General features: G+C 40.6%; 1 protein-coding gene across 1 annotated transcript in view; it reads left to right on the top strand.

The window, feature by feature from the left end:
- The window catches only part of fbxo38 (F-box protein 38), a 71,595-nt gene that overhangs the window by 17,479 nt on the left and 28,712 nt on the right, over window positions 1-25,404 (top strand). Inside the window, exons 9-13 of the mRNA XM_060836775.1 lie at window positions 10,266-10,396; window positions 10,638-10,808; window positions 17,550-17,692; window positions 18,371-18,560; window positions 20,855-20,968. Of these exons, the coding sequence (XP_060692758.1) occupies window positions 10,266-10,396; window positions 10,638-10,808; window positions 17,550-17,692; window positions 18,371-18,560; window positions 20,855-20,968 (749 nt within the window). The remainder of the gene's footprint in view (window positions 1-10,265; window positions 10,397-10,637; window positions 10,809-17,549; window positions 17,693-18,370; window positions 18,561-20,854; window positions 20,969-25,404) is intronic.

The raw sequence follows: 25,404 nt of genomic DNA, 5'->3' as shown, positions 1-25,404 counted from the left end.
CTGGTTGTAGTTACAGAGGACTCAACCAACCAGAAACCCTAGCCACTCTCCCCTGTATCAAATACATCTCTGAAATGACTGCCAGACTACCCAGACCCCTTGGCAACATGGTAGTCCACAAGCCCACCAACACACTAAAATAGCAGCTAATGAACTTAAAAGACCCTATACAAACAGCAAGCAAAATGAATATCATTTACAAAATACCTTGCAAGGACTGTATTAAATACTACATTGGACAAACAGGCAAAATACTAGCCACCAGGATACATGAACATCAACAAGCCTCAAAAGGACATTACCCACTATCACTAGTATCCTTACATACAGATGAAGAAAGACACGACTTTGACTGGGATAACACATTCATCCTAGGACAAGCCAAACAGACATGCATGAGAATTCCTAGAAGTAAGGCATTTCATTCAGAACTCTATCAAACAAACACATCGATTTGGACCCCATCTGCCATCCTCTGAGAAAAAGAACCGGAAATTACATCACCAGCCAAAAGAAACCTAAACACATAAATAGAAAGTGGGACATGACACCAGCGTTTCAATGGTGACTCACTGACATTACCCAGTATGGTAATGAAACATCTGAAACTGAATCTTCCAACTCAGTGAGCAAACTCACATACAGAACCTCAACCTGAGCTATAAACTGGCTAATATTGTGATTGTTCCTGCCTCTGCCACCTTTCGGACAGTGTTCCAGATTCTCACTGCCTTATGGGTAGAAAGGTTCTCCCTTAACTGCTTTTGAAACCCCCTGTTGTCCCATTCCCACCGCAGTCAAAGCAAAACGCTCAGAGACGCAATATAGTTTTGTCTCCTTCATCTTTATTCCAGGCCCTGCAGGGAGGGAGAATGATCACCTATGTGCATGGGGACATGATTTCTCTGTTTTCTCTCGAACTGCAAGTTGTTAATGAATTATATAGTCACTTGCAGGGAGGAGGATCCAGAGAAGGCAACATTCATGCAGCCTTCTTGACCAGTCTTCCATGTGACATCATGTCATAAGCTTTACTGAAGAATATGTAGATTACATCAACTGTACCAACCTTAATTTAAAAAAGTACACACCAAGCCACTTCTTTGTAAAAACTCAGTCAAACTGTCAGACATGACTTTCCCCTGATGAAGCCAGTCTGACTATCCTTGATTAATTTTTGCCTGTCCAAGTGAAGATTGATTTGATCCTCAGAGTGATACCACATTAGCTGTCTTCCCCTTCATTTGACACCTCTGTTGTGGCCAGGAAGGATTTGAAAATATCTCCTTACTTGCTTCCCACAGCAGTTAGCAATATACCTAATCTGGGCCTGGACACGTATCCAATTTTAAGTCTTCGAAAATCGCTAGTATTGCCTCTTCTTTGATTGTGATTTGTTCAAGTATATCTTAAGTCCTCTTCCCTGATATCTATACCTGATCACCTTTGGCAGGTAGGATTAGTTTAGAATGGCATAATGATTGTCACAGACATGGTGGGCCAAAAGGCCTGTTCCTCCACTTTACTGCTCTGTCTGCTATAGTTAAGGCAAGCTACTCATTTTAAAACCTCACCTACATATTCCAGTTCCCCGCACAGTTTGGCACTTTGCTTTCCAATGGACCATGCTTATCTCCTCACCCCTAATGTACTTATAGCATGCCTTTTAGGTTTTCTTTTATTTTATCCACTAATATTTTCATGCTCCCATGCATCTTGACCATCGGTACCCACCAAAACTTCCCAGTTCACTTTGGCTGTATAACGTGGCTTGCTAACTCTCCTTGGATGCTGTGTGACCCATTGTGATCCTTATCATTTGTTGTTTTCAGTGCTGATTCCAGCATCTGCAGTTATTTACTCCCTCATGTTAAAATTAGCCTGCCTCCCACTCGCTTTTATTCCTGGTCCATCTTTGTCTTTTTTCCATGACTACCTTTATTCTTACTGTGTTATGATCACTGTTACTGAAATGTTCCCTCAATGATACTTACTTCCACTTGCCTAGCTTTGTTCTCTAAAATCAGATCTAATACGGATCGGACTTTGTACACGTTGGTTTGAAAAGCTTTCCTGGATATGTTTAAGAGCTCCCCCCACACCCCCAAACCCTTCATTCTTTGTCCATCCCAGTTAATAGTGGAGAAGTTGAAATCCCTTCTCACATCACTTACTTCTCTCTGGAATTTGTCTACATGTTTGCCCTTGCATTTCTCTCTGACTGTTTGGTGGTCTTCAGTACACTCCAACGGTGTGATTGAGTCCTTTTTTTAAAGTGGTGCCTGTATCTGTCTCAATAAGGGGGAGGCCATGTTGACTGAATTGAGAAGGAATTTCATCACTTGCCCAGAATACTTGGGAGAGTCAATTATTGAGTGTGTTCAAGACTGATTATGATTTCTAATGTTCTTTAAGGGATATGGGAATAGTGTGGGAAAATAATTTTGAAATTACACAGCCTTGATCTCAATGGTTGGAACAGGCTCAAAGGGTTGGATGGCACATTCCTACTTCTGTTTTATGTCATTGTAAAGATAATGTCTTGTCTTTTCTATATTTTTGATTGTGGACTGAAATTAGAAAAGAACAGTTTTTAAGTAACTGGGATTGCTGAGGTTTGCTGTATATTTTGGATGCAAGTAGTCTGATGCTGACTGTGAAAATTTTGCACTGCTGCTGCTTTTAGTAGTAGTTTGAAGTGTAATTTGCAGATGAAATGGAGCTGGTACATGTCGCTGATTGGCCTGTGAACTAATAACCAATTATTGATGGCAAAGGTTTTCTGCCTGTCTACAGCAATGTAATTGGTTCTCAGATAACTGAGTAGCTTGAGGCTGGGAACCAGATGCAGAGAAAACTTCTATTATCTCGAGTTTATTTTTTTTCTCCAGCAGTTGCTGTAAGATTGGATTTTTAATTAATAAGTCAGAGGCCTTTTATGAATGAGACTGCCACGGTGTGCTGTTGCAAACCAGTGCAAGCAATTAAAAGGGGAAGGTCGCGAAGCACCATTCTGGTCAGCACAAGAAATACCTCAGCAGATCCTGTGAACAGAGACAACTGAACTGTTTTCTCAGTTTTCCCTCTCATTGCATCCTCCTTATTCTTGTGCATGTATGTATAAGGAGTTTATAAGGTGTTCAGTGTTTTAACTAATAGTTATATGATAGTTCAGTTGTTTCGCAATAGGTAGAATTTTATTACTTGTAATAACTAGTAATTTTTAAGTACAGAAAATAGATCCATGCTTTTTGTCAACCTGGAACTAAGATGACAGGTAACTTGGGGAAAGTTGCAAATGTTTCACAATCTTCAAATTTTCTGACAATGTTGAGAATAGTGGGGCTTGACTTCCAGTAAGGCGTAGCATTTTGAATGATGTAGACACCTGGTGGCGTTCTTACCAAAAAAGGAATTAAGATATGGTCTTGGTTTTGCTTCCTGTAAGAATTAAATCAAAGTATTTAGTGATCTGGATGTCTGTCAATTAGACAGGAATGAAGGCTTTTCCCTTTTTAAGAGTTCCAAGATGAAATTTGCAAGAAAGGTGATGGTTAGTACGTTGGGGAGATTAGGTAGTTGAGGGGAGGTGGAAAGAAAAGGGCATTGATTAGATTAGATTAGACTTAGATTAGACTTACAGTGTGGAAACAGGCCCTTCAGCCCAACAAGTCCACACCGACCCTCCGAAGCGCAACCCACTCATACCCCTACATTTACCCCTTACCTAACACTACGGGCAATTTAGCTTGGCCAATTCACCTGACCCGCACATCTTTGGACTGTGGGAGGAAACCGGAGCACCCGGAGGAAACCCACGCAGACACGGGGAGAACGTGCAAACTCCACACAGTCAGTCGCCTGAGTCGGGAATTGAACCCGGGTCTACAGGCGCTGTGAGGCAGCAGTGCTAACCACTGTGCCGCCGTGTCGCCCATTGAGTTGGGGTTATACCTGTCTTTGTATGGTCAGTGTGAAAAGTTCCTCGTCATTAGCACATGGATTGTGGCATTGACTTCAGATTCTGGACGTCACTGCCATGCATGGATCAGAGAGTCCTGTGCAGCCAGAAAGAAATGAGCGGGAATTCTAATTGGGGATCAGTTTTGTAGCTAGCCAATAGTAAAAGCAAATTTTAGTCCCATTGATATTTCCTGGGCAGCTAATTGGAAGTTAGAACCCACCAGTCTCTGAATCTAACTGAATTGTGAACTCTTTGGAAGTTTCCATATGCTGGAAAATTGTCCTTCAGATGTTTAAATTTCATGGGTAATTGCACTATAATCATTGCATTGGAACTTTCAAGAGGTCCCTGAATCTTTTGAGGTCTGATCTGACCTCCAGCTATTTGAAGATTTGGGTATACCCTTTAAATGTCTGTGAGGCATGGTTAAGCTTCATTAGGCTTCAGAGCAGAGATTGTCATTTTGGGAAGAACACTTCATGAAATAATTGTATAAAAGATTTCCTTAATTTCATTTGGCGATCCTTTTGATCAGTGCTTGCTCCAAGGCGTGCTTTATATGATCTGGCTTCTAAACCTAACTTGTATAAGGTTCTTCAAGAAGGAGACTGTCTGCTTTCTTGGGAAAAATGTTCCTGCGGCCATGATCGTTTCCCTCTTTTCATGGAAGCAATGGAATAATTCGTACTAGTGTAGAATAGAGGATTCGATGAAATTATGCAATTTCAAAATGCCCTGATGCTGTATACATTGCAACAATGCAATGAAAAGATTAAAAACAGGCAGAGGATGAGGTCACCTTTTTAATGGATCTTTAAAGTAGGAAGCAAAATTGAAACAGTAATGACAGACAAACATGTCCCAGGAATGTCTAATGAACAAACTTAAAGTAAACATCGCAAAACAGAATAGTCAGGACCTCAGAACTAATCAATAACAGAATAAAGATAGTGATAATTCTGAAAATATTATACTGCTCACAGGAAGTTTAATGCTTTCATGAATTGGTTGTTTGTGGACTCTTTTGCCTGGTGCTGCACTTGATCTTTGACAGTACATGGAATACATTTTATTTTATTCCTCTATGGAGTGTGTGCGTCACTGGCTAGGCCAGCATTTATTGCCCATCCTCAGGTTGTCCTTGTGGTGGTGAACTGTCATCTTGAACCACTATAATCCATTTGGTGTAGGCACACCCACAATAATTGGTTAAATTTGTTACCTTGATGTATTAAGTGTTAAGATTGACGTGACATTTAAAAAAAGTATTCCTTAGCTTTTGGCAATGTCAACATATTGAGGCCACTAAAGTGTTGTATTTCCATGTAAGTTAGCTGGAGTAAGTAAGTACTGATGTAGTTTCTTGCTAATGTTATACCTTGCCTTTGAATAAATCCTTGATTGAAAAAGACACAAATTAAACTGAGATCATAAGACAACTGATTTAGGAAGGCGGTGGTTTTGCAGTTTACTTAATTAGAGTATCTCCTTAACAAAACCTCAGTTTCTTTTCATTGGTTCAGTGGTTAGCAATGCAGCCTCATAGTGCCAGGGACCTGGGTTCGATTCCAGCCTCATGTGACTGTGCAAGCTCCACAGACATTCTCTCCGTGTCTGTTTGGGTTTGCTCCAAATGCTCCGGTTTCCTCCCATAGTCCACAGATGTGCAAAATAGGTGATTTGGCCAAGGTAAATTGCCCATAGTGTCCAGGGATGTGCAGGTTAGGTGCATTAGCCAGGGGAAATGTAGAGTAATAGGGTAGGGGAATGGATCTGTGTGGGATAATCTTAGGAGGGTTGGTGTGCACTTGTAGGGCTAAAATAGTCTGTTTCCACACAGTAGGAATCCTAAACAAAAGTAGTAATGACATCAGGTAATAAGAACAAGAAAGGAAAAAGAACCATCATATTAAAGTTGTGTAGGAATTTCCTTGCCCTACTTGACAAACAGCAAGCAAAGTAGCAGGTTAGTGACAAGTACACCAAGCTGTTGAGCTGTTGTGCGAATAACAGATGAAAAGAAGGAAGTGACTACATTCTCTACAATCTTTCTATGATGATAGATCTCAAAGACGAGATAATTATTAGGGAGAAAGTCATGGAAAAACAGAGTGCAGATCTAGGCTACCCAGTGAGGAGTTTTGAAGCAGAATTTGCAATGATTTGAGAGCCATGTGAAATATGTATGTCATGAATATTCTTTTCAGGAATAGACTCACTATGATTGATAAAATTGTGAAAACTCATCTAAGCCGTAATCTGCAAGTTGACACTTCCTTAGTAAAGCCAATTCATGCAAAGAATTCACTCCAAATGTTTGAATGATATAGCTCCCATCAGTTAGTCTATACAAAACCCAAATTGCCTCCTGGAGTGTGTGGTAGCCTTTCAGTTTTAAAAGGTATCATTTTCTGATTAGTACCACCCTTTCTGAATGTTGGAATATTTACTGTGCAGAGAGATGGGTTTTCATCAAAGCTGAGGTATGTGCTAATACTGAGAGCTTTGAGACATCGTATAAGCTTGACTGAAACAGAATGTAATTAGTGAGATTTGGTGTATTACAAAATGTTCATAGGAAGTGGAAAAGCCCCTGGATGAGGTAGTGGATCATTACGGTACAACTGTACTTGTTAAATATTGCGATCAAATTGTTCAACTTTGTTCATCATGATTAAGTGGAATTAATTCTGTGCAGTTGACAAGTGAACAAAGTCACCTGTACCTGCTGAATGGCTATTTAGTGTAAGATGAGTGGTTTATGATGCACAGGGCCAAGCTATCACATTCACAGGCCAGTTACCCAATGGAGTCGAGTTAGTGGCGATGTGCAACAATTGTGGAACCTGCAGGAAAAAGTGCTGACAAGTTTAAATATTGAATGCTCAACTTGATGGCTCAAAACTGAGGTCCATAAACAACCAGAATAAGTTGAGTGTGCAGAGTAAGATAATGTACTGTGTGTGTAGGAAGTGAGTATGGAAGTGCTTTTTGCATCAGAAAACCATCATGTACTAGAGAAGAAACCTCCAATAAAGTTTTACCATCTAGACTTTACACAAGCAATTAGACTTGAATGCGAAAAGAATCGTGCAAATGGTGCTTAAGGTTAATATGAAGTTAGTTGCTGAAAGTTTTGAAGGGCGACTGAACTGTGCCTCATTTCATAGTTGCATAGATCAGATAACATAAAGGCTGTGTTTCTCCTGAGTAATATTTTTCAGAGAGCTATTTCTGCAACCACCCAAAGAAGCAAATGGAAAGCTATCACAAATGTCCAAGAATTAAACAATGATTCCACTGCATTTTTTTTATTCTTGGCGAGATTGGTTTTGCTGAAAACGGGTGATGTTGAACTAAAGGTGTTTCTTATTTTCTTGATATCCTGTCAAATGTTTTTGGCAAACTTTTAGATCTCTTCACGATGCATGATTTCTGGAAGTACTGCTGAATGAGAAATTCTATTGTTAGTTTAATTTAAAATTAGATATCATGCTCATAATTTATTTAAATATGTTGGTTTAGATGATTAACAGAGGAGATCTGGGATAACTTTAAGTGGATATTCTGATTTACTGTTACTTCCATCCTGATTGATCATACTATGGTGTCAAAGATGATAACTTAAAGAAAAAGTAGAAATCTAAAGCTTAATTGGTTTGTGCAATCAGATTTGAACATGGCTTCCCATAATAGAGATTGGGAGCCCAATTGGGGTTGGAGGCTCCAAGGCAACCATGCACCCCTGACCTCACACCGGTTGCAACCGTTCTGGAACCTTGAAATGGGGTCATGGCAGAAAATGATTTGGCATGGAGTAGGCCAAATGCCCCATTACCCTCCCTATGACTTGTAAGTATCTTGCCTAGCATTGAACAAATCTGGTACCAACTTGAACCAGGACCTAATCAAAAGAAAAAAAAAACAAAACTGCGAAACGAAAGCATATGTTTTTGGAAAAGCTGAGCAGGTCTGGCAACGTCCGTGAAGAGAAATCAAAGTTAACGTTTCTGGTCTGATACCCTTCCTCAGAACTGATGGTAGGTTGGAAAATGTTAGTTTATGTGCAGGAGATAGAGGGATAAGGAGTAAACATTAGGGAGGGATAGAGCCCAAAGGGAGAGAAGAACAGTTGGACAGACAAAGGAGTCAATAATCTAGCGAGGAGGGTGAATAGCTGTGAATGGAGATTATTAGAGGCTAACAATAATGTGGAGGTGCTGGTGTTGGATTGGGGTGGGAAAGTTTAAAAATCACACACCACGTTATAGTCAAACCGGTTTATTTGGAAGTACGGAGGAACCCTGATTATCTGAAGGACATGGGCGGAGAGGATTTCATTTGGTTAATCGGAGTGCTGCTCCTTCACTGGCAAAGGAGCAGTGGGTTCGAAAGCTTGCACTTCCAAATAAACCTGTTAGACCATAACCTGGCATTGAGTGGTTTTTAACTTGGCTAGCAATAGGTGGTGTGTAATGACATTATGTGATAACAAGACCTGGTGTGTATAGCGTGGGGCTAGGACAAGGGAGAGTTGAGGCCCTAAAATTTATTGAATTTGATAGAGTCCAGAGGGCTGCAGGATCACCAAATGGAAAATGAGGTGTTGGTCTTTCACTGTGAGCTGGCTTCGCTAGAGCACTGCAGCAAACATGAGGCACAAATGTTTTCCAGGGAACAAGGTGGTATGTTAAAGTGGCAAGCAACTGGAAGCTCTCAGGGTTTTTTTGTGTGCAGAACCCGAATGTTCTGCAAAGTGGTCACCCAGTCTCTGCTTTGTTTTCCTAATGTAGAGGAAACCACATTGTGGGTAGCAAATGCAGTAGATTAAATTGGGAGAAGTGCAGGTAAAATGCTGCTTCACCTGCAAGGTATATTTGGGACCTTGGATACTGAGGAGGGAGGTGGTAAATCGAATGTAGTCAGGCCTACTGGCCTAATCAAAGGATACTGGTTGCTTTTGTCCTCTGTCTCTATTTATAAATGCAAGGAACCTACTTTTTTCTGAATCTTTAATTTGGCCTGCCATGTTTTAAAGGCTTGCAAACATAGATCCCAGGTGTCTGTATCCTCCACCTTGTCTTTAAATTTTCACAAGTTTAAATTGTCTCATTCTTGCCATCAAAATTAATCACTTCACACATTTCATCTGCCACATCGGTCTTCCCTATACATGTCTATGTACCACCATTTGTTACATTGAGTTTTGTTTCATCAAACTTTTAAAGTTTTATATCCTGTATGCTCAAGTATACTTCATAAGTATCAAAAAAGGCAGTGGACTTACACAAACCACCCAGGAAACAGCACAACACATTTTCTGAAAAACAATTTGTTTGCTTTCTGTTCTTTAGCTAATTTTGTTTCATGTAGCAACTGCTCCTTTAATCTCAAGGCTATGTCTATTATGTACTACTTTATTATAGTGGTTCTCAAATTATCCGTCAGTACCCTCAAGTGTAGACTCATGGCTGGTCCAAAATGTCGGTCACTGACAATGAAGTACTGTTGCTGAGCCCATATAGGGAACCAGGCAAGAACCCCCATTCTCTCTACTGCGGTAGAGGCATATTTTGACAGGCTCCCCCTGTGCATGGCAAGACTTGTAATAAGTGCAAGCAACAACACTGTAGTTTTATAAATAATATTATTGTTAATTTTATTAAATTAATATGAATGCACAATAATTGTTTCTCAGAATTTTTTTTCTAATTTTAATACATTTTTAGAATGTTTCAAATAAGTGCGCTTCTAATGAGATTTTTACCCAGTGGAGAGTAAAGGCAGGTGAGATAGGATTTGTAGGGTCTTTTGCTCAAGTACTTCATTGGCAACTTGGTTTTGAGAGCTGCTGCTTTAGTAAATATTTTTGATGGTATTGTGCACAATTTAAATCTCTGAAGCCTTTCAACATTTTGAACATTTGAGAATATTTCCAAAATGAATGAAAGAGTTTAAATGCTCATTTTGTAGCTTTGTACATCAGCAAAAACAATGAGGTTTTTGTTTAATATGCAAGATTGCATACTTAAGGGAATTACAATGAGGACTGGCATAATCAAGACTCCCCAAATATTGGATATATGCAGCAACATGAAAGGAAAATGATGGCAGTAGGAAGAGTGTATAATTTTATCTAAGGACAGGAAGACAAATAAGCTGCACAGCATGGCAATGTTTGCGACCTTTGTCCTTTTGAAAATCTGGTGGATTCTTATTTGTAGAAATGGGAGTATACAAGTGTATTTTTAAGAAGTCAGTAACCTGACAATTTTGAGCTGTTCTGTTCTACTTGCTTTAGGTTACATGAAGTTCGTATTCAACCTTCGCTAACCAAAGATGGTGTTTTCTCAGCACTAAAAATGGCAGAGCTGGAATTTCCCCAGTTTGAAACCCTGCACCTTGGATATGTTGATGAATTTCTATTGCAATGTAAGAATCTGAAATTATCTACTTTTTAAAACTGGCACTTCATTGGTGTGATTCAGAACAGAGCTATTCACCAATGGTGTATAATTCAGTTAAATTGACTATCTTGCCAATGATTCTTTTATGGGTTTTCGGTTTAACATAATAAACATGGATATTAAATGCATGGAAGTAAAAAAAAAATTGTCTGTGTTCCAACTATGCTAGTTTATGATTTACTAATGCATATTTTCTCTGTTTCCAGGTAAGATGACAAATACTGAATTAGTGAAGCATGGTTTGGCAGATGTGGTTGAGAATCCTGGTATCATTACAGACATTGGGATGAAAGCCGTAAATGAAGTATTTCCTTGTATCAAATACCTAGTTATTTATAACTGTCCCCATTTGCACAATGCACATAACTGGATAACAGGTACTGCAGTTTTTTTTTGTCTTTAGTTGAGTGTTAAATAGAAATATTTGTTTCTGTATATGTTACCATGAGTTTGAACTCATGGAAGATCATGCAGTAGAATTTGCAATAGGTGATCGGTGATATGGAATAGAGTTGTTACTCAGTTCAGTCATTTCAACGCATGTTTATTGCTAAATTTAAGATAGTTCCCAAATAATATGCATATTTATTTGAAGCTGTTTGCAAAATTATGATTTTAAAATTGAGTGATGATGAATTCCATGAAGAAAGGTTTTCATTCCTGTTATACCCCCTTGTGTTTCAAATATTACAAAGTTTTTTAAAAAAGGAAGTTGTGCATTTATTTTGAAGTGTGGTGACTAACGTAGGCAAACATTTCATGATCATAACAAAGAAATATTGTTTCCTTCCTCAGCATTTTGAAAAATAGCAAATCATAGTTATTTATTGTATAATCTCTGTACACAGATCAAAATTCAAACTATAGTGCCAGTAATGCAAGAATGTGAGTTGAAGTTCATTGTAGATGTGCATGATGTCAATTAAGTTTATTTGTGCATTTAAATCAGGTGCTCAACCTTGAGATCCTTAAGTATTTGTAGGGGATTCCAAACATGGGCAATAACAGCCTTTCTTTCATCCATCATCCCCTGACTAATCTTTACCAACTTATCACTTCAGGATTAGATGAAACCAATTTTTTGGGGGGCTGCTTGGCTGGCCATTTCTTTTTCCCTGTTGCTGCTTCCCCAGCCTCATTCTTCAGTAATCCAAAGTTCTACCTGCCTTTCTTTCAGCTTTTTATATATGTAATAAAAATCTTTAATATTACTAGCTATCTTACCCTGCAATGTCATTGCCTTCCTGCCCCCCCCCCCCCCCCCCCCCCCCCCCCGCCCCAATTGCTTTTTTTAGTTATTATCTGCTGATTTGTAAAGGCTTCCCAATCTTCTGGCTTCCTACTGATCTTCACATTATACATCACCAAATCCAGAATAGCTTGCTCCCTCATGGGTTTTGCTACAAGCTACTCCAAAAAAAATCTCATAGACATTTCACAAATTTCTTCTTGAGATTTGCGACCAGCCTGATTTTCCCAGTCCAGCTTAATGTTGAAGTCCCTCATAATTATTGTAATAGTGCATTTCTTGCATGCCTTCTGATCTGCTGATTTATTCCCCACATCCTGACTACTGGGGTATGACAGTAAACGCTTCTGCTAATTAAACCAAACACAGAAAAGCTCACCTTTCTTCTTAATCTGTTAAAGTGTGAGTGACAGAGAGCCTTCGCTACCAAAGTTCCACTATTAAAGAAAAAACATCAATTTTATTCTTTAACTCTTAAAGTGAACATTAACCAACAACTATTTACAAATCTACGCCTCCTTTCTCTGAAAGGTTTGTTATCTACTTCCCACTCTAATACTATACTGATCCAATAAAAGCCCCAATTAAAATTACAGCAACTTAATTTTCAGACAGTGGCTGTTGTCTCCAGCGTCTGCCTTCCTCTGTTTGTAGATCTCCCTGCGTCGTCTTCGGTCTTCTGCTGCAAAGATGTTTCAAATGGTAAAGGTACCTTTGATAGTGTGTGTTTTCAGGCAATCTCTCAATGACAGGTCGTGCTGGCTCTCTGGCTAACTCTCGAAATGCCAGTTATGTGTATCCCAAACATCAGATTGTCTCGTTGGTTCGATGTTAAAACAGTAAAATTCAAATTTGATTGGGTTTTAGTATCCTAGAGCATAATTTAAACTGGTTAAATTCAAATGGTAGTCAAAACATCTGAGGTATCAAGTTTACAATCAAATGTTACATATTTTCAATTTTCCATATACTCTGAGACTGCTAGTCAGTCACATGGCAGTTGCCTGCAAACCCTCACTGTCAAAACAGCCTTCACACTCACTCAAAGGTACAGTGCACGCCTTCAACTTCATTAGAGGCCTGTATATAACTCCTTTTTTTTAACCTTTGCGGTTTTTCAACTCAGGTTCTACACCTTCGTCTCTCTCCCACTGCTTGTTATCAATTTAGTTTCATTTCTTATTAATAAGACAGTCCCCACCCATCTCTCTGTTCTTTTGATAGGGCGTATATCCTTTGATTACTTAGTTCCCAGCTCTGGTCCCCTTGCAGCCATGTGTCTGTGATACCTACAAGATTGTACGTGCCAATTTCAGTCTGCACAACAATTTCGTCTTGTTTCGTATATTGCGTGCATTAAAATACCACATCCTCAGTCCTAAGTGGACTGCTCTGCTTCTCATCGTTGTCCCCTTATCTGCTGTGCCTGTTAGATTCCTGACCCTTTCCATGCACACTCTCTCCTACATTTGTAACTAGATCATTAATGTACATTTTTTTAAAATGCAAGGGTCCCAGCACTGAACACTGTAACAGGCTTTCAGTCACCCAAATGACCTTTGACCATCACTTCTTTTTCTTGTTGCCACTAAGCCAATTTTTTTTTAAAATTCATTCACTGGGTGAGGGTGTCAGTGGCTAGGTCAGCATTTATTGCCCATTCCTAATTGCCCAGTAGGCAGTTAAAGCTCGACAGCATTGCTGTGCCTTGGAGTCACATGTTGGCGAAACTAGGCAAAAGTGACGACTGTAGATGCTGGAAATCAGTCTAGATTAGAGTGGTGCTGGAAAAGCACAGCCAGTCAGGCAGCATCCAAGGAGCAGGAAAATCAACATTTCAGCCAAAGCCCTTCATAAGGACTGAAGGGAGGGAGCCTCCAAGCTGGAGAGATACATGGGAGGAGGGTGGGATTGGAGAGAAGGTAGCAAAGTGTACAATGGGTGGATGAGGGTGGGGATGAAAGTGATAGGTCAGTGAGGAAGGTAGAGCAGATTGGTGGGAAGGGAGATTTGGCAGGTAGGACCAGTCATGAAGATGGTGCTGAGCTGGAAGGTTAGAACTAGGGTAAGGTAGGGGGAGGGGAAATTAAAAAACTGGTGAAGTCCACATTAATGTCCTGGGTTGAAGTGTTCCGAGGTGGAAGATGAAGCGTTCTTCCTCCAGGCGTCAGGTGGTGAGGGAATGGCGGTGGAGGAGGCCCAGGACCTGTATTTTCTCGGCCAAGGGGGAGTTGAAATGTTGGGCCACAGGGGTTGATTGGTGCGGGTGTCCCAGAGGTGTTCCCTAAAGCACTGTACGCGAAGGCGTCCAGTCTCCCAATGTAGAGCAGACCACATTGGGAGCAATGGATACAATAAATGGCATTGATGGATGTGGAAGGCTCCTTTGGGGCCTTGAATGGAGGTGAGGGAGGAGGTGTGGGTGCAGGTTTTGCAATTCCTGCAGTACCAGGAAGGGAGGGTGGGTTGCTGAGGGGTGTGGACCTGATTAGGTAGTCACGGAGGGAATGGTCTTTGCAGAAAAGGGTGGGGAGGGAAATATATCTCTGGTGGTGAGGTCAGTTTGGAGGTGGCAGAAATGTTGGCGAATGATGCGATTTATGCGAAGATCGATAGGGTGGACGGTGAAGACCAGGGGGTTCTGTCCTTGTTACGGTTGGAGGGCTGGGGTTTGAGGGTGGAAGTGCAGGATGTGAATGAGATATGATGGAGGGCATCTTCAACCACGTTGAAAGGAAATTGTGGTCTCTAAAGAAGGACGACATCTGCTGTGTTCTGTGATGGAACTGGTCCTCCTGGGAACAGAAACAGCAGAGGTGGAAGAATTAGGAATACAAGATAGCATTTTTGCAGGAGATAGGGTGGGAAGAGGTGTAATCCAGGTAGCTGTGGGAGTCAGTGGGTTTGTCAAAAATGTCATTGTTCATTCGGTCTTCATTGATGGAGATGGAAAGGTCCAGGGAGGGGAGGGAGGTGTCAGAGATGGTCCAGGTGAATTTAAGGTCGGGGTGGAATGTGTTAGTGAAGTTAATGAATTGCTCAACCTCCTCTCAGGAGCACGAGGTGACGCCGATGCAGTCATCAGTGTAGCGGAGGAAGAGGTGGAGAGTGGTGCCGGTGTAACTACGGAAGATGGACTGTTCTATGTAGCCGACAAAGAGACAGACATAGCTGGGGCCCATATGGGTGCCCGTAGTCATCCCTTTGGTCTGAAAGAAGTGGGAGGATTCAAAAGAGAAATTGTTCAGGGTGAGGACCAGTCTAACCAAATGAATGAGTGTCGGTGGAAGGGTACCTTTGGGGACGTTGGGAGAGGAAGAAACTGAGGCCTGGAGGCCCCTGTCATGGCAGATGGAGGTGTAGAGGGATTGGAAGTCCATGGTGAAGATGAGGTGTTGGGGGCCAGGGAAACAGAAGTCTTAGAGGAGGTAGACGGCGTGGGTGGTGTCCCGAACATATGTGGGGGGTTTCTGGAGTAGGGGTGATAGGACAGTATCGAGGCAAGTAGAGATGAGTTCGGTGGGGCAGGAGCATGCTGAGACAATGGGTCGGCCAGGGTGGTCAGGCTTGTGGATCTTGTGAAGGAGGTAGAATTGGATGGTGCAGGGTTCCCAGACTATGAGGTTGGAAACTGTGGGTGGGAGCTCTCCTCGTGAGGAGATGAGATTGTGTGCTTTCCACATCCATCAAAGTTCCACCTGCACATCAACCAGTATCATTTATTATATCCAGTGCGGCCTCCTCTATATTGGGGAAACTGGATGCCTTCTCACAGAGTGCTTTAGGGAACATCTCCGAGACACCCGCACCAATCAACCCCACCGTCCCGTGGCCCAATATTTCAACTCCCCATCCCATTCAGCCGAGGACATGCAGGTCCTGGGCCGCCTCCACCGCCACTCCCTCACCACCTGACGCCTGGAGGAAGAATGCCTCGTCTTCCGCCTTGGAACACTTCAACCCCAGGGCATCAATGTGGACTTCACCAGTTTCCTCATTTCCCCTCCCCCCACCTTACCCTAGTTCCAATCTTCCAGCTCAGCACTGTCCCCATGACCGGTACTGCCTGCCAATCTCCCTTCCCACCTATCTGCTCCACCCTCCCCTCTGACTTATCGCATTCATCCCCACCCCCATCCACCTATTGTACTCTTTGCTACCTTCTTCCCTGCCTCATCTTCCTCCCATTTATCTCTCCAACCTGAAGGCTCCCTGTCTTCAGCCCTGATGAAGGGCGTTTGCCCAAAACGTCGATTTTCCTGCTCCTCGGATGCTGCCTGACTGGCTGTGCTTTTCCAGCACCACTCTAATCTAGACTCTGTTGGCTAAACTAGTTCAGGATGTCAGTTTCCTTCCCGAAAGGACATTAGTGAACCAGGTGGGTTTTTCTTGACAATCGACAATGGATTCATGGTTATCCTTAAACTGTTACTTACAGGTTTTTTTTTAATGAATTCAAATTCAATCATCTGTTGTGATGGGACTTATCCCAGGGTCTCCAAAACATTACCTGGGTCTCTGGGTTAACAGTCCAATGATAATAGCACTAGGTTGTCACCTCTCTATTTTGGATCCAATTTGTCAAATTTCCTTGAATTCCGTGGGCTTCTACCTTTTCAGCCAATTTTCCATTCAAGTCCTTGTCAAAAGCCTAATTGAAGTCCATGTAGATTGCATTGTGTACATCTCTATGACTCTATGCCTCTACCCTACTTTACACAACTGGTTACCTCACATCTGTTAGGTGTGATTTTCCCCTAACAAAGCCCTGTTGACTATAATTGAATCCTTACCTGTCCAAGTGAAGAATAATTCTGCCCCTCAGAAATTTCCCCAATACTTTCCTATCACAGATGTTGGACTCACTGCTCTGTAGTTGCCTGGTATATCCCTATCACACTCCTTTACATGAAGGTACGCCATTAACTGTCCTCCTATGTCCAGATTATTTGAAAATTAATTTCAGAGCTCCTGCAATCTTCTCCCTTCCCTCTGACAACAGCCTGGGGTACATCTCATCAGGGCCTGGAGATTTGTCACTTTAAGGCCTGCCAAAACCGCTAATACCCTCTCGCTCTTGCACACACTTTCTTTTGCACTCTTGCTGTCTGACTCTAGCTTTGCTAATTCATTGAACTATATCTCAGCATGCATGCGTTATCCTTTTCTACAGTAAATATTCATTTAAAACCTCAGCAATGTCTTGGCTCTACACATATTGCCATTTGCCCGATAATGGACCTTGCTTTTTCCCTGGTTGTGTCTTGGCCCTAATTTTCATTAATTTCCCACCAATTATTTTTACGTCTGTTCTTCGCTTCTCTAATTTATTTTTCAGGAACTTCCTGCAGTTTCTGTAGTTCTGTAGAGCACCTGTTGCTCCAGCATCACCCCACAGCCCAGTCCCCACCCAAACCTTTCTTGTAGGACTTTTTAACCTGCTGGGACAGGAGGGAAGTGCATTTGCATTTGAACCAATGCTGTCAACAGTAGTGAATTTCATCAACTTGCATTTGACGAGGAGCAGTGGACATTATTAATAAATAAACAGCTTGACAAGATGCTTTTACAACTTCTCTGACAGAACAGCTCATCATTCACTGCGGCGCTCTCCTATCCATACTTTCTCAATGCTGTACTGCCACATTACTGCATTGTAAATTGCAAACAATGTTTTAATCCTATTACAGAAAGCAATGTTTTCAATACCCTCTTCTGCACTGAAATGTTATTTGAATTATAGCAAGTTCATGGAGTTTTCAGAATTCATTGTGAGGAGAAGCTCAAAGCAAATTGAGATGCCTGTTTTTAAATTAGGAGAATGAATATATTCTAAATATAATGTGATCTTATTCATATACTTTTATAGACCATTCACGATGGAGTCGCTTGGTGGATCTTACACTTGTTCGTTGTCACGCAATCAAGCTAGAGTCATTCAGTCAGTTTGTAGAAATGCTGCCAAGCTTGGAGTTCATTTCATTGGACCAGATGTTCCGGGAGCCTCCAAAGGTGTGATTTGGACTTTGCAAAAACAAACAAATTTTGACAATACTTACAAATTTGTGGCATTATTATTTACAACCTTGGTGCCCTTGTTTTTTGGATTGAATCTCCTCTCTGATGCAGTGCTTGGGTGTCTTAACTTTTAAGAAACATTATGTGCTAACACATTAAGAAATTAAGGCATGGATTTTCCACAGTTTTATGTACTGAACAACCAATAGTTTCACAAGTCCTCAGCCATGCCTTTTGGTGGAATATCTTGAGGAAGAGTGATTCACCCAAGCAGATTTTTGCAGGGTGGGGATAGAAAGGACAAAAGTAATAATTGCATTCAGCTCCAAGGTCACCAAGGTGTCATTATTCACTTTCATTATGAGATATCTGAGGTGATGGATATTTTATTTCATCGGAAGAAATGGGAAAGAAAGGATTTTGCCAATAAATTGAATAATTTGAACTTCATTAAAATCTTTTCTTCTGATGTGGGGACTGCTTTTCAATCTTTTGAGTTGCATTTTGTGCTAGCTACAATGTGTGCTCGGTGAAAAATGTTTTATTTGCAAGGAATTATAATCAGTGAAACCTACTACTGACAGATGTTACTGTGGCGCTTTTGTAAACTGCAATGATGCAACCTTAAAATATTGATAGTAAAATCAATGTAATGCTTATCTGTCACATCAGGGCTGTGCTCGTGTAGGGTTGAGTGCTGGCACAGGAATTGGTGTTTCTTCTGCTCTTGTTAGCAATCAGAATTCCAACAATGATAATGATAATAATCAAAATAATCACGGCAATATCAATAATAACAATAACGAGGAGAATGATGCCCGACAAGAGAGAGCAGTTCCTGACTTACCAAACCCAGTGAATGGTAAGTTTTTAATGTCTTTAAAGATATTCAGAGTTCTCTATTTATAATACCTGTGGTGTCACTCTTTAATCAACAGTCTTATTGTATGTTAGCTTCATGTTGTGAAATTTACTTTCATTTAAAGAAGTTATTTAGCACCTGACAAACTATCAACTTTCTACACAAAGTCCAAACTGCCATTCATTTGTTATGGAGTTTCCCACTACAAATAAATTGAGAAACTAAATGAAGAACTATGAGAATTAATTAGACAAATGAGCACACTGGTATTTTGTTTGACGATATTCTTAGTCAGCAAGGACCAAATGAGATACTGGAAGTCTTTATTGCATTGCAGATAGTTACTCCACTGAGTTATAGTTTGAAATGTTTTTCTGTCTTTTTTCATCTTGCCAAATTCTGAAAATTAATCAGTTAGTGACCCCTTCTTCCAGGCCTCTTTGCCTGGCCTCTAAAGTTTGTCTGCTGTTGGCACAGTTTTTCTTCCATTTATATAATTTAGATTACTAATACATGTAAAAGAAGTTTTGAATTGTAGGTAAATGAGGAATTGCCATATTTGAGTATTGCAATGGGGAAATAAAAGCATATTTCTTCAAAGCTTTTCATCTTGCATTCAGCAGGACCATTTTCAGGGTATACCAAAGTAAAGGGGAAGTGATATTTATACAATGAGAGAAGAGTGCTTGATCGGTTGGCACGTTGTTTCTGATTAGTAGCTGTGTTGCCATGAAGACAGAACCTGTACCAGAGCAGTTTGGCACTGTTGCCTCAGTTCCATGGACTAGAGTTTCATTCCAGCCATTGACAACTATCTGTGTGGATGTTATCTGTATGTCTGTGTTGGCTTTCTCCCCTCCGGGTGCACCAGTATCCTTCGAGTTCACAAATTGCATTAGGTGATCAACCATGCTAAGAAATGCCACATAGTGTCCGGGTATGTTCAGGTTAGGTAGGTTAGCCATGGTATAAACACAACGCTAGGGATGGGTCTGAGTGGGGTGGTCTTCTAATGGTCATTGCAGACTTGAACTGAATGTCCCCTTTCTGCATTACAGGGTTCTATGATTCTAAAATGCTGATTGACAGTTAACTGACAAGCTTTGTTAAACTTTTTAGCAAGGTAGGTTGACTGGTCAAGGCATTGACTTGAGGAATGAACCGGACAATAGCTGTCACCAATTTTGTTACATTGAAATGGGCACTGTGCACATCACCTATCTGTCTGGAATGACCCTGTATATTAATATACATTGAGTTCACTACAACTGAGTGCATCATACTTCAAGCCAAATGATCATAATTTGATTACTGTTTTTCACCCAAACAGGAGTCTGTAGGAAATAATGTCAAGTTGCAGAAGTTTATCTAATGTTGGACTGTGTTGTGAGATGTGTAAGAACAGTATAGTTGGGTATGGTTAGTACCTTGCTTGCTGTGACCTGCCAAACCATCTGCTGTTTGAAATGCCTACCTATTTAGCATCACACTAGCAATGAAATTCATATATTGCGTGTGTGATAGGCAGAATGCCTTTATGATTTGATGGCTGCATCCTGTTAATGGCAAATATCATTGTATTGTTACTGCATAGAAGCAGCATCAAGCTAGCTTCGCATGTTTCTGAAATTTCTGGGGTGCCTTATCCCTCCAAGGTAGTCTGATGTAAGTTGAGTACTTTTCAGGACCAAAAGAGATGACCATAGGCCAAATCCATTTGTGATGCCATGTGATATACAGTGAAGAATGATTTGATCAGCATAGCCATTATCCCACATCATATTTCAGCATTGTGCTTACATCGTGAGCAAATTACTTTTCTCTGTTCCTATTTACAAGGTTGTAATAAGGTCAGTCTTCTGCCGCATGGAATTGTAGGAAACCTAGCGTGCATGTTGATTTGTGAAAGTAGGCTTTTAATGGGTTGGTGTGTTCTTCATGAGAATCCTTCTACCAATGAGCCAACCAGTCTTTTCTCATACAGTATGAATGTTGGTTTCTCTTAACATTGTTACTGTGAGTTGTCCTGATGAGTACAAGACAAATTCTTTGACAAAATGCCTGTCTTCACTAGTAATCAGTATCTGTACAACAAAACAAAAATAATGTTGTTTCGGGGTGACGTATTAGCCACATCGGACAAGGCTTAATGTTAACTATGATGTAAATAAACTGCTGTTTTATTTTCACTGAAATTTTCAAATAGTGCGGTGGAGTTTTATTCATGATGCTTGTTCATTCCATGATTTTATTTTTAGATGTCTTAATCATTTGTAGGTATTTTGCTGTTTCAGATCAAGGACTCCAGGAGGCTGTCCAAGAAAGTAGACCAAATGGAGCTGAATGTAGCTCTGACCAGAATAGTGGGCATTCTGTGACACCCATGGATATAGATGAAGAACAAGCAGGTAAAGTGTGCTGTAGTAATGTTGGATTTGTTGATAAAAGCCTTATCTTATTACTATATTGAGTTGTATCATTGGGATTACATTGTCGATCTTGGCTTGTATGATCTTAAGGTTCCATAAGGCAGAAGTTTATATTTTTGAGGAAGCACAGTAATACCAGTTTCTGGCTATCCTTTGCTTACTTGAAGGTTATTTATTTAAACCATAGCTTCATTAAGAATAGAAGAGAATAAATGAAATGACAGATAGTGGATTAGTTACTTTGTTTTTGTGATTTTTGTTTTGGTTGTTGTTGTGATGTAGGCATCACTAATAAAGTGGACATTTTATTGTCCATCAGTTGTCGTTGAGAAAATAATGGTGATGGGAATGATGCAGTCTTTGTAATGAAGATGTTTCCTTAATGATGCTAGTTGGGGAGTTCCAAGATTTTGATCATGACTGAAAAAGTATATGTCCAAGTAAGAGTCTAACTTGATATTGATCCTCATGCACCTGCCTTGTCTGTTAAATAGTATTCATAGGTATGGGTTTGTTATTTTAAAAATTCGCATTGAATTCCTTGCTCTACCATGATGGAGAAAATCCTTAACTTAATAACTTACACCATTTCTTGGAAAGTTAATTATTTATTTTCATGGTGATCCAGTTAAAACAGGTATATATTTTGTTCTTGAATGGTGATGTACTACTAGTGTTGTTGGAACTGTACCCACTTATATTTTGTGCCATCTGTTGACTGAACATGTATAAAATTTAACATAAACAGATTTCAGATAGTGAAGATATTTTGGGATTCCTAACTGCCATTTCTGAGGATCCATGGTAAACTTATATTAAAAATGTAACTGCTGGGGTAAGCTTACTGCAAAAAAAAAGTAATTTCCCAGGATAGGAGGGTTCAAAGAATAGAGATTAGAGTTTGTGTTATGTTTGAAACAATATGATCTGCATGCTTATTGCCAGGTTTAGCAGGTGGATTCTGCTGTGATGTTACTCAAATTGATTGGAAGTGAGGTCAGTTGCAAACAAAACAGAGTATTAAGGGGAGAGGCAGTTTGACACTGGGCTGAAAAATGCATTGGTTTGATTTCTGTTGGCTAGTTAAATTAATTCTGAAAACATAAATAAGCCAATCTATCAGTGTAAAATAATTTAGTTTGTTACTTTGAGAGGAAGTGAAACAGAAAGATGAAAATAAATTATCCTTCAATGATGTGTTTTTAAAAAAAGGATTGTTGTTATTCAGGCAGAATTAAAACTCCTGTTTGTATTGAAAGTAAAACAGAAAGACTGTTGCTGATATCCTACCAGATGCTCTTTCCTGTATTCAAAGGGTAATAAATCTTATTGCTCTTTGGCAACCTAGTTTCCATGACAACCAACCCTCTTAATTAAAATTCCACAAACAAATTGAGTCGCAGAGGTACACAGCACGAAAACAGACCCTTCGGTCCAATTCGTTCATGTTGACCAGCTTTCCTATGTAAATCTAGTCCCATTTGGCTCCTATCTTTCTAATTCCTTCCTATTCACATACCCATCCAGGTGCCTTTGAAATGTTGGAATCTTGCCAGCCTCCACCACTTTCTCTGGCCGCTCATTCCATACATGCACCACCTGCTGCATGAAAAGGTTGCCCCTTGGATCACTTTTTGTATTTTTACCGTCTCACCTTAAACCTATGCCCTCTAGTTTTGGATTCCCCCTACCCCAGGGAAAAGACCTTGCCTATTTATCCTATCCATGCCCCTCATGATTTTACAAACCTCTATAAGGTCACCCCTCAGCCTCCAACACACCAGGGAAAATAACCCCAGTCTAGTCAGCCTTTCCTTATAGCTCAAACTCTCCAACCCTGGCAACATCCCCCAAACTTCTTCTGGGCCTTTCTTAATTCACAAAATCCTTCCTATTGCACACAATACTCCAAAAGAGGCCAACCAATATCCCATACAGCTGCAACATGACCTCTCAATGCACTGACCAATAAAGGCAAGCATACAAATGCCTTCTTCACTATCCTATCTATCTGCGACTCCACTTTCAAGGAGCAATGAATCTGCACTCCCAGGTCTCTTTGTTCAGCAATAGTCCCCAGCACCTAACCATTAAGTGTATAAGTCACACCCTGATTTGCCGTTCCGAAATGCAGCACCTCACATTTATTTCAACTAAACTCCATCTGCCACCCATTGGCCCATGTGATCAAGATCCTGTTGTACTCAAAGATAACCTTTTTCACTGTCCTCCAGACCTCAGATTTTAGTGTCATCTGAAAACTTACTAATGATACCTCCTACGTTCACATCCAAATCATTTGAATAAATGACAAAGCTTGAAAGATATCTTTTAGAAGCTTAAAAATGGATGAACCATTAATATCAGCATAGGCACTGGAGGAGACAAAGGCATTTCTATCCAATCAACCCCAGAAAATCATCCTCACTAATATTTTGGAGCTTGTTTCAAAATTAGGAAAGTTGTCTCTCAAACTAATCAAGTAGCAACCACATATAGTCTCACTCAGAAAATTGTATCTGATAGGAAATATGTCAGTCATCTCCATTACCAGCATCTTCCCACCAGCAAGGCACACTCACCACTGGTAGTACAGTATATATTAATGATCTGGATTTGTTGTGTGGAGAACAATTTTAAAGTTTGCAAATTGCATGAAACTTGAAAGAATTGTAAATTGTGAGGAGCTCTGTGTTGAACTCCAAATGAACATTTTCAGGTTGGAGTGGCCAGAGAAGTTCAATGCAGAGAGATGAGATGGTGCATTTTGGTAGGAAGAACAGTGTAAAATAGGGGATACAATTTTAAAAGGGATGGAGGAGAATATTGCATCCAGCTGTGGGTGCCACGTTATTGGAAAGATGTGAATACACTGGAGAAAGTGCAGAAATAATTTATAAGAGTGGTGCCAGGAATGAGAAACTTCATTAATGAGGATATATTGAAGCAATTGTGACTGCTGTCCTTAGACAAGTGTTCGACAAGGTTCCCCGTGGGAGACTGGTTAGCAAGGTTAGATCTTGTGGAATACAGGGAGAACCAGCCATGTGGATACAAAACTGGCTCAAAGGTAGAAGACAGAGGGTGGTGGTGGAAGGTTGTTTTTCAGATTGGAGGCCTGTGGCCTGTGGAGTACCACAAGGATCTGTGCTGGGTCCACTACTTTTCATCATTTATATAAACGATTTGGATATGGACATAGGTATAGTTAGTAAGTTTGCAGATGACATCAAAATTGGAGGTGTAGTGGACAGTGAAGAAGGTTACCTCAGATTACAATGGGATCTTGATCAGATGGGCCAGTGGGCTGAGGAGTGGCAGGTGGAGTTTAATTCATATAAATGTGAGGTGCTGCATTTTGGGAAAGCAAATCTTTTCAGGACTTATACATTTAATGCTAAGGTACCAGGGAGTGTTGCTGAACAGAGACCTTGGAGTGCAGGTTCATAGCTCTTTGAAAGTAAAGTCACAAATAGATAGGATAGTGAAGAAGGCGTTTGGTATGCTTTCCTTTATTAGTCAGAGTGCTGAGTATAGGAGTTGGGAGGTTATGTTGCGGCTGTATAGGAAGCTGGTTAGGCCACTTTTGGCATATTGCGTGCATTCTGGTCTTTTTCCAATCGGAAAGATGTTGTGAAACTTGAAAGGGTTCAGAAAAGATTTACAAGGATGTTGCCAAGATTGGAGGATTTGAGCTATAGGGAGAGGCTGAAACGGCTGGGGTTATTTTCCCTGGAGCATCGAAGACTGAGGGTTATAAAACCATGAGTGACTTGGTTAGGATAAATAGACAAAGTATTTTCCCTGGGTTGGGAGAATCCAGAGCCAGAGGACATAGGTTTAGGGTGAGCGGGGAAAGATATAAAAGGGGCCTAACAGGCAACATTTGCACACAGAAGGTGGTGTGTGTACGGAATGAGCTGCCAGAGAAAATAGTGGAGGCTGGTACAATTGCAACATTTAAAAGACATCTGGATGGGTATCTGAATAGGAAGGGTTTAGAGGGATATGGGCCAAGTGCTGGCAAATGGGACTAGATTAGGTTGGGGTATCTGGATGACATGGATGAGTTGGACTGAAGGATTTGTTTCCATTCTGTACATCTCTATGACTATGACTCAAAGGGAGGTATCAATAGGGTGAATGCACTCTCTTTTTCCCAGGGTTCGGGAATCGAGGACTAGAGCACATCAATTTAAGGTTAGATGGGAAAGAATAAAAGGCAACCTGAGGCGGTATGCGTATGAATGAGCTGCCAGCAGAATTGTTTGCGTGGGTGCATTAACAATATTTACAAGGCATTTGGGCAAATACATGGATAGTAAAGGATTAGACGGATGTGGGCCAAGTGCAGGGAAATTAGGTTAGCGTAGATGGGCATTTTGGTCGACATGGACCAGTTTGGGCTAAAGGAC

Source organism: Hemiscyllium ocellatum, chromosome 16 (genome assembly GCF_020745735.1).
Source record: "Hemiscyllium ocellatum isolate sHemOce1 chromosome 16, sHemOce1.pat.X.cur, whole genome shotgun sequence".
NCBI classification, from domain to species: domain Eukaryota; kingdom Metazoa; phylum Chordata; class Chondrichthyes; order Orectolobiformes; family Hemiscylliidae; genus Hemiscyllium; species Hemiscyllium ocellatum.
This window is presented reverse-complemented; position numbering and strand designations above follow the sequence as displayed.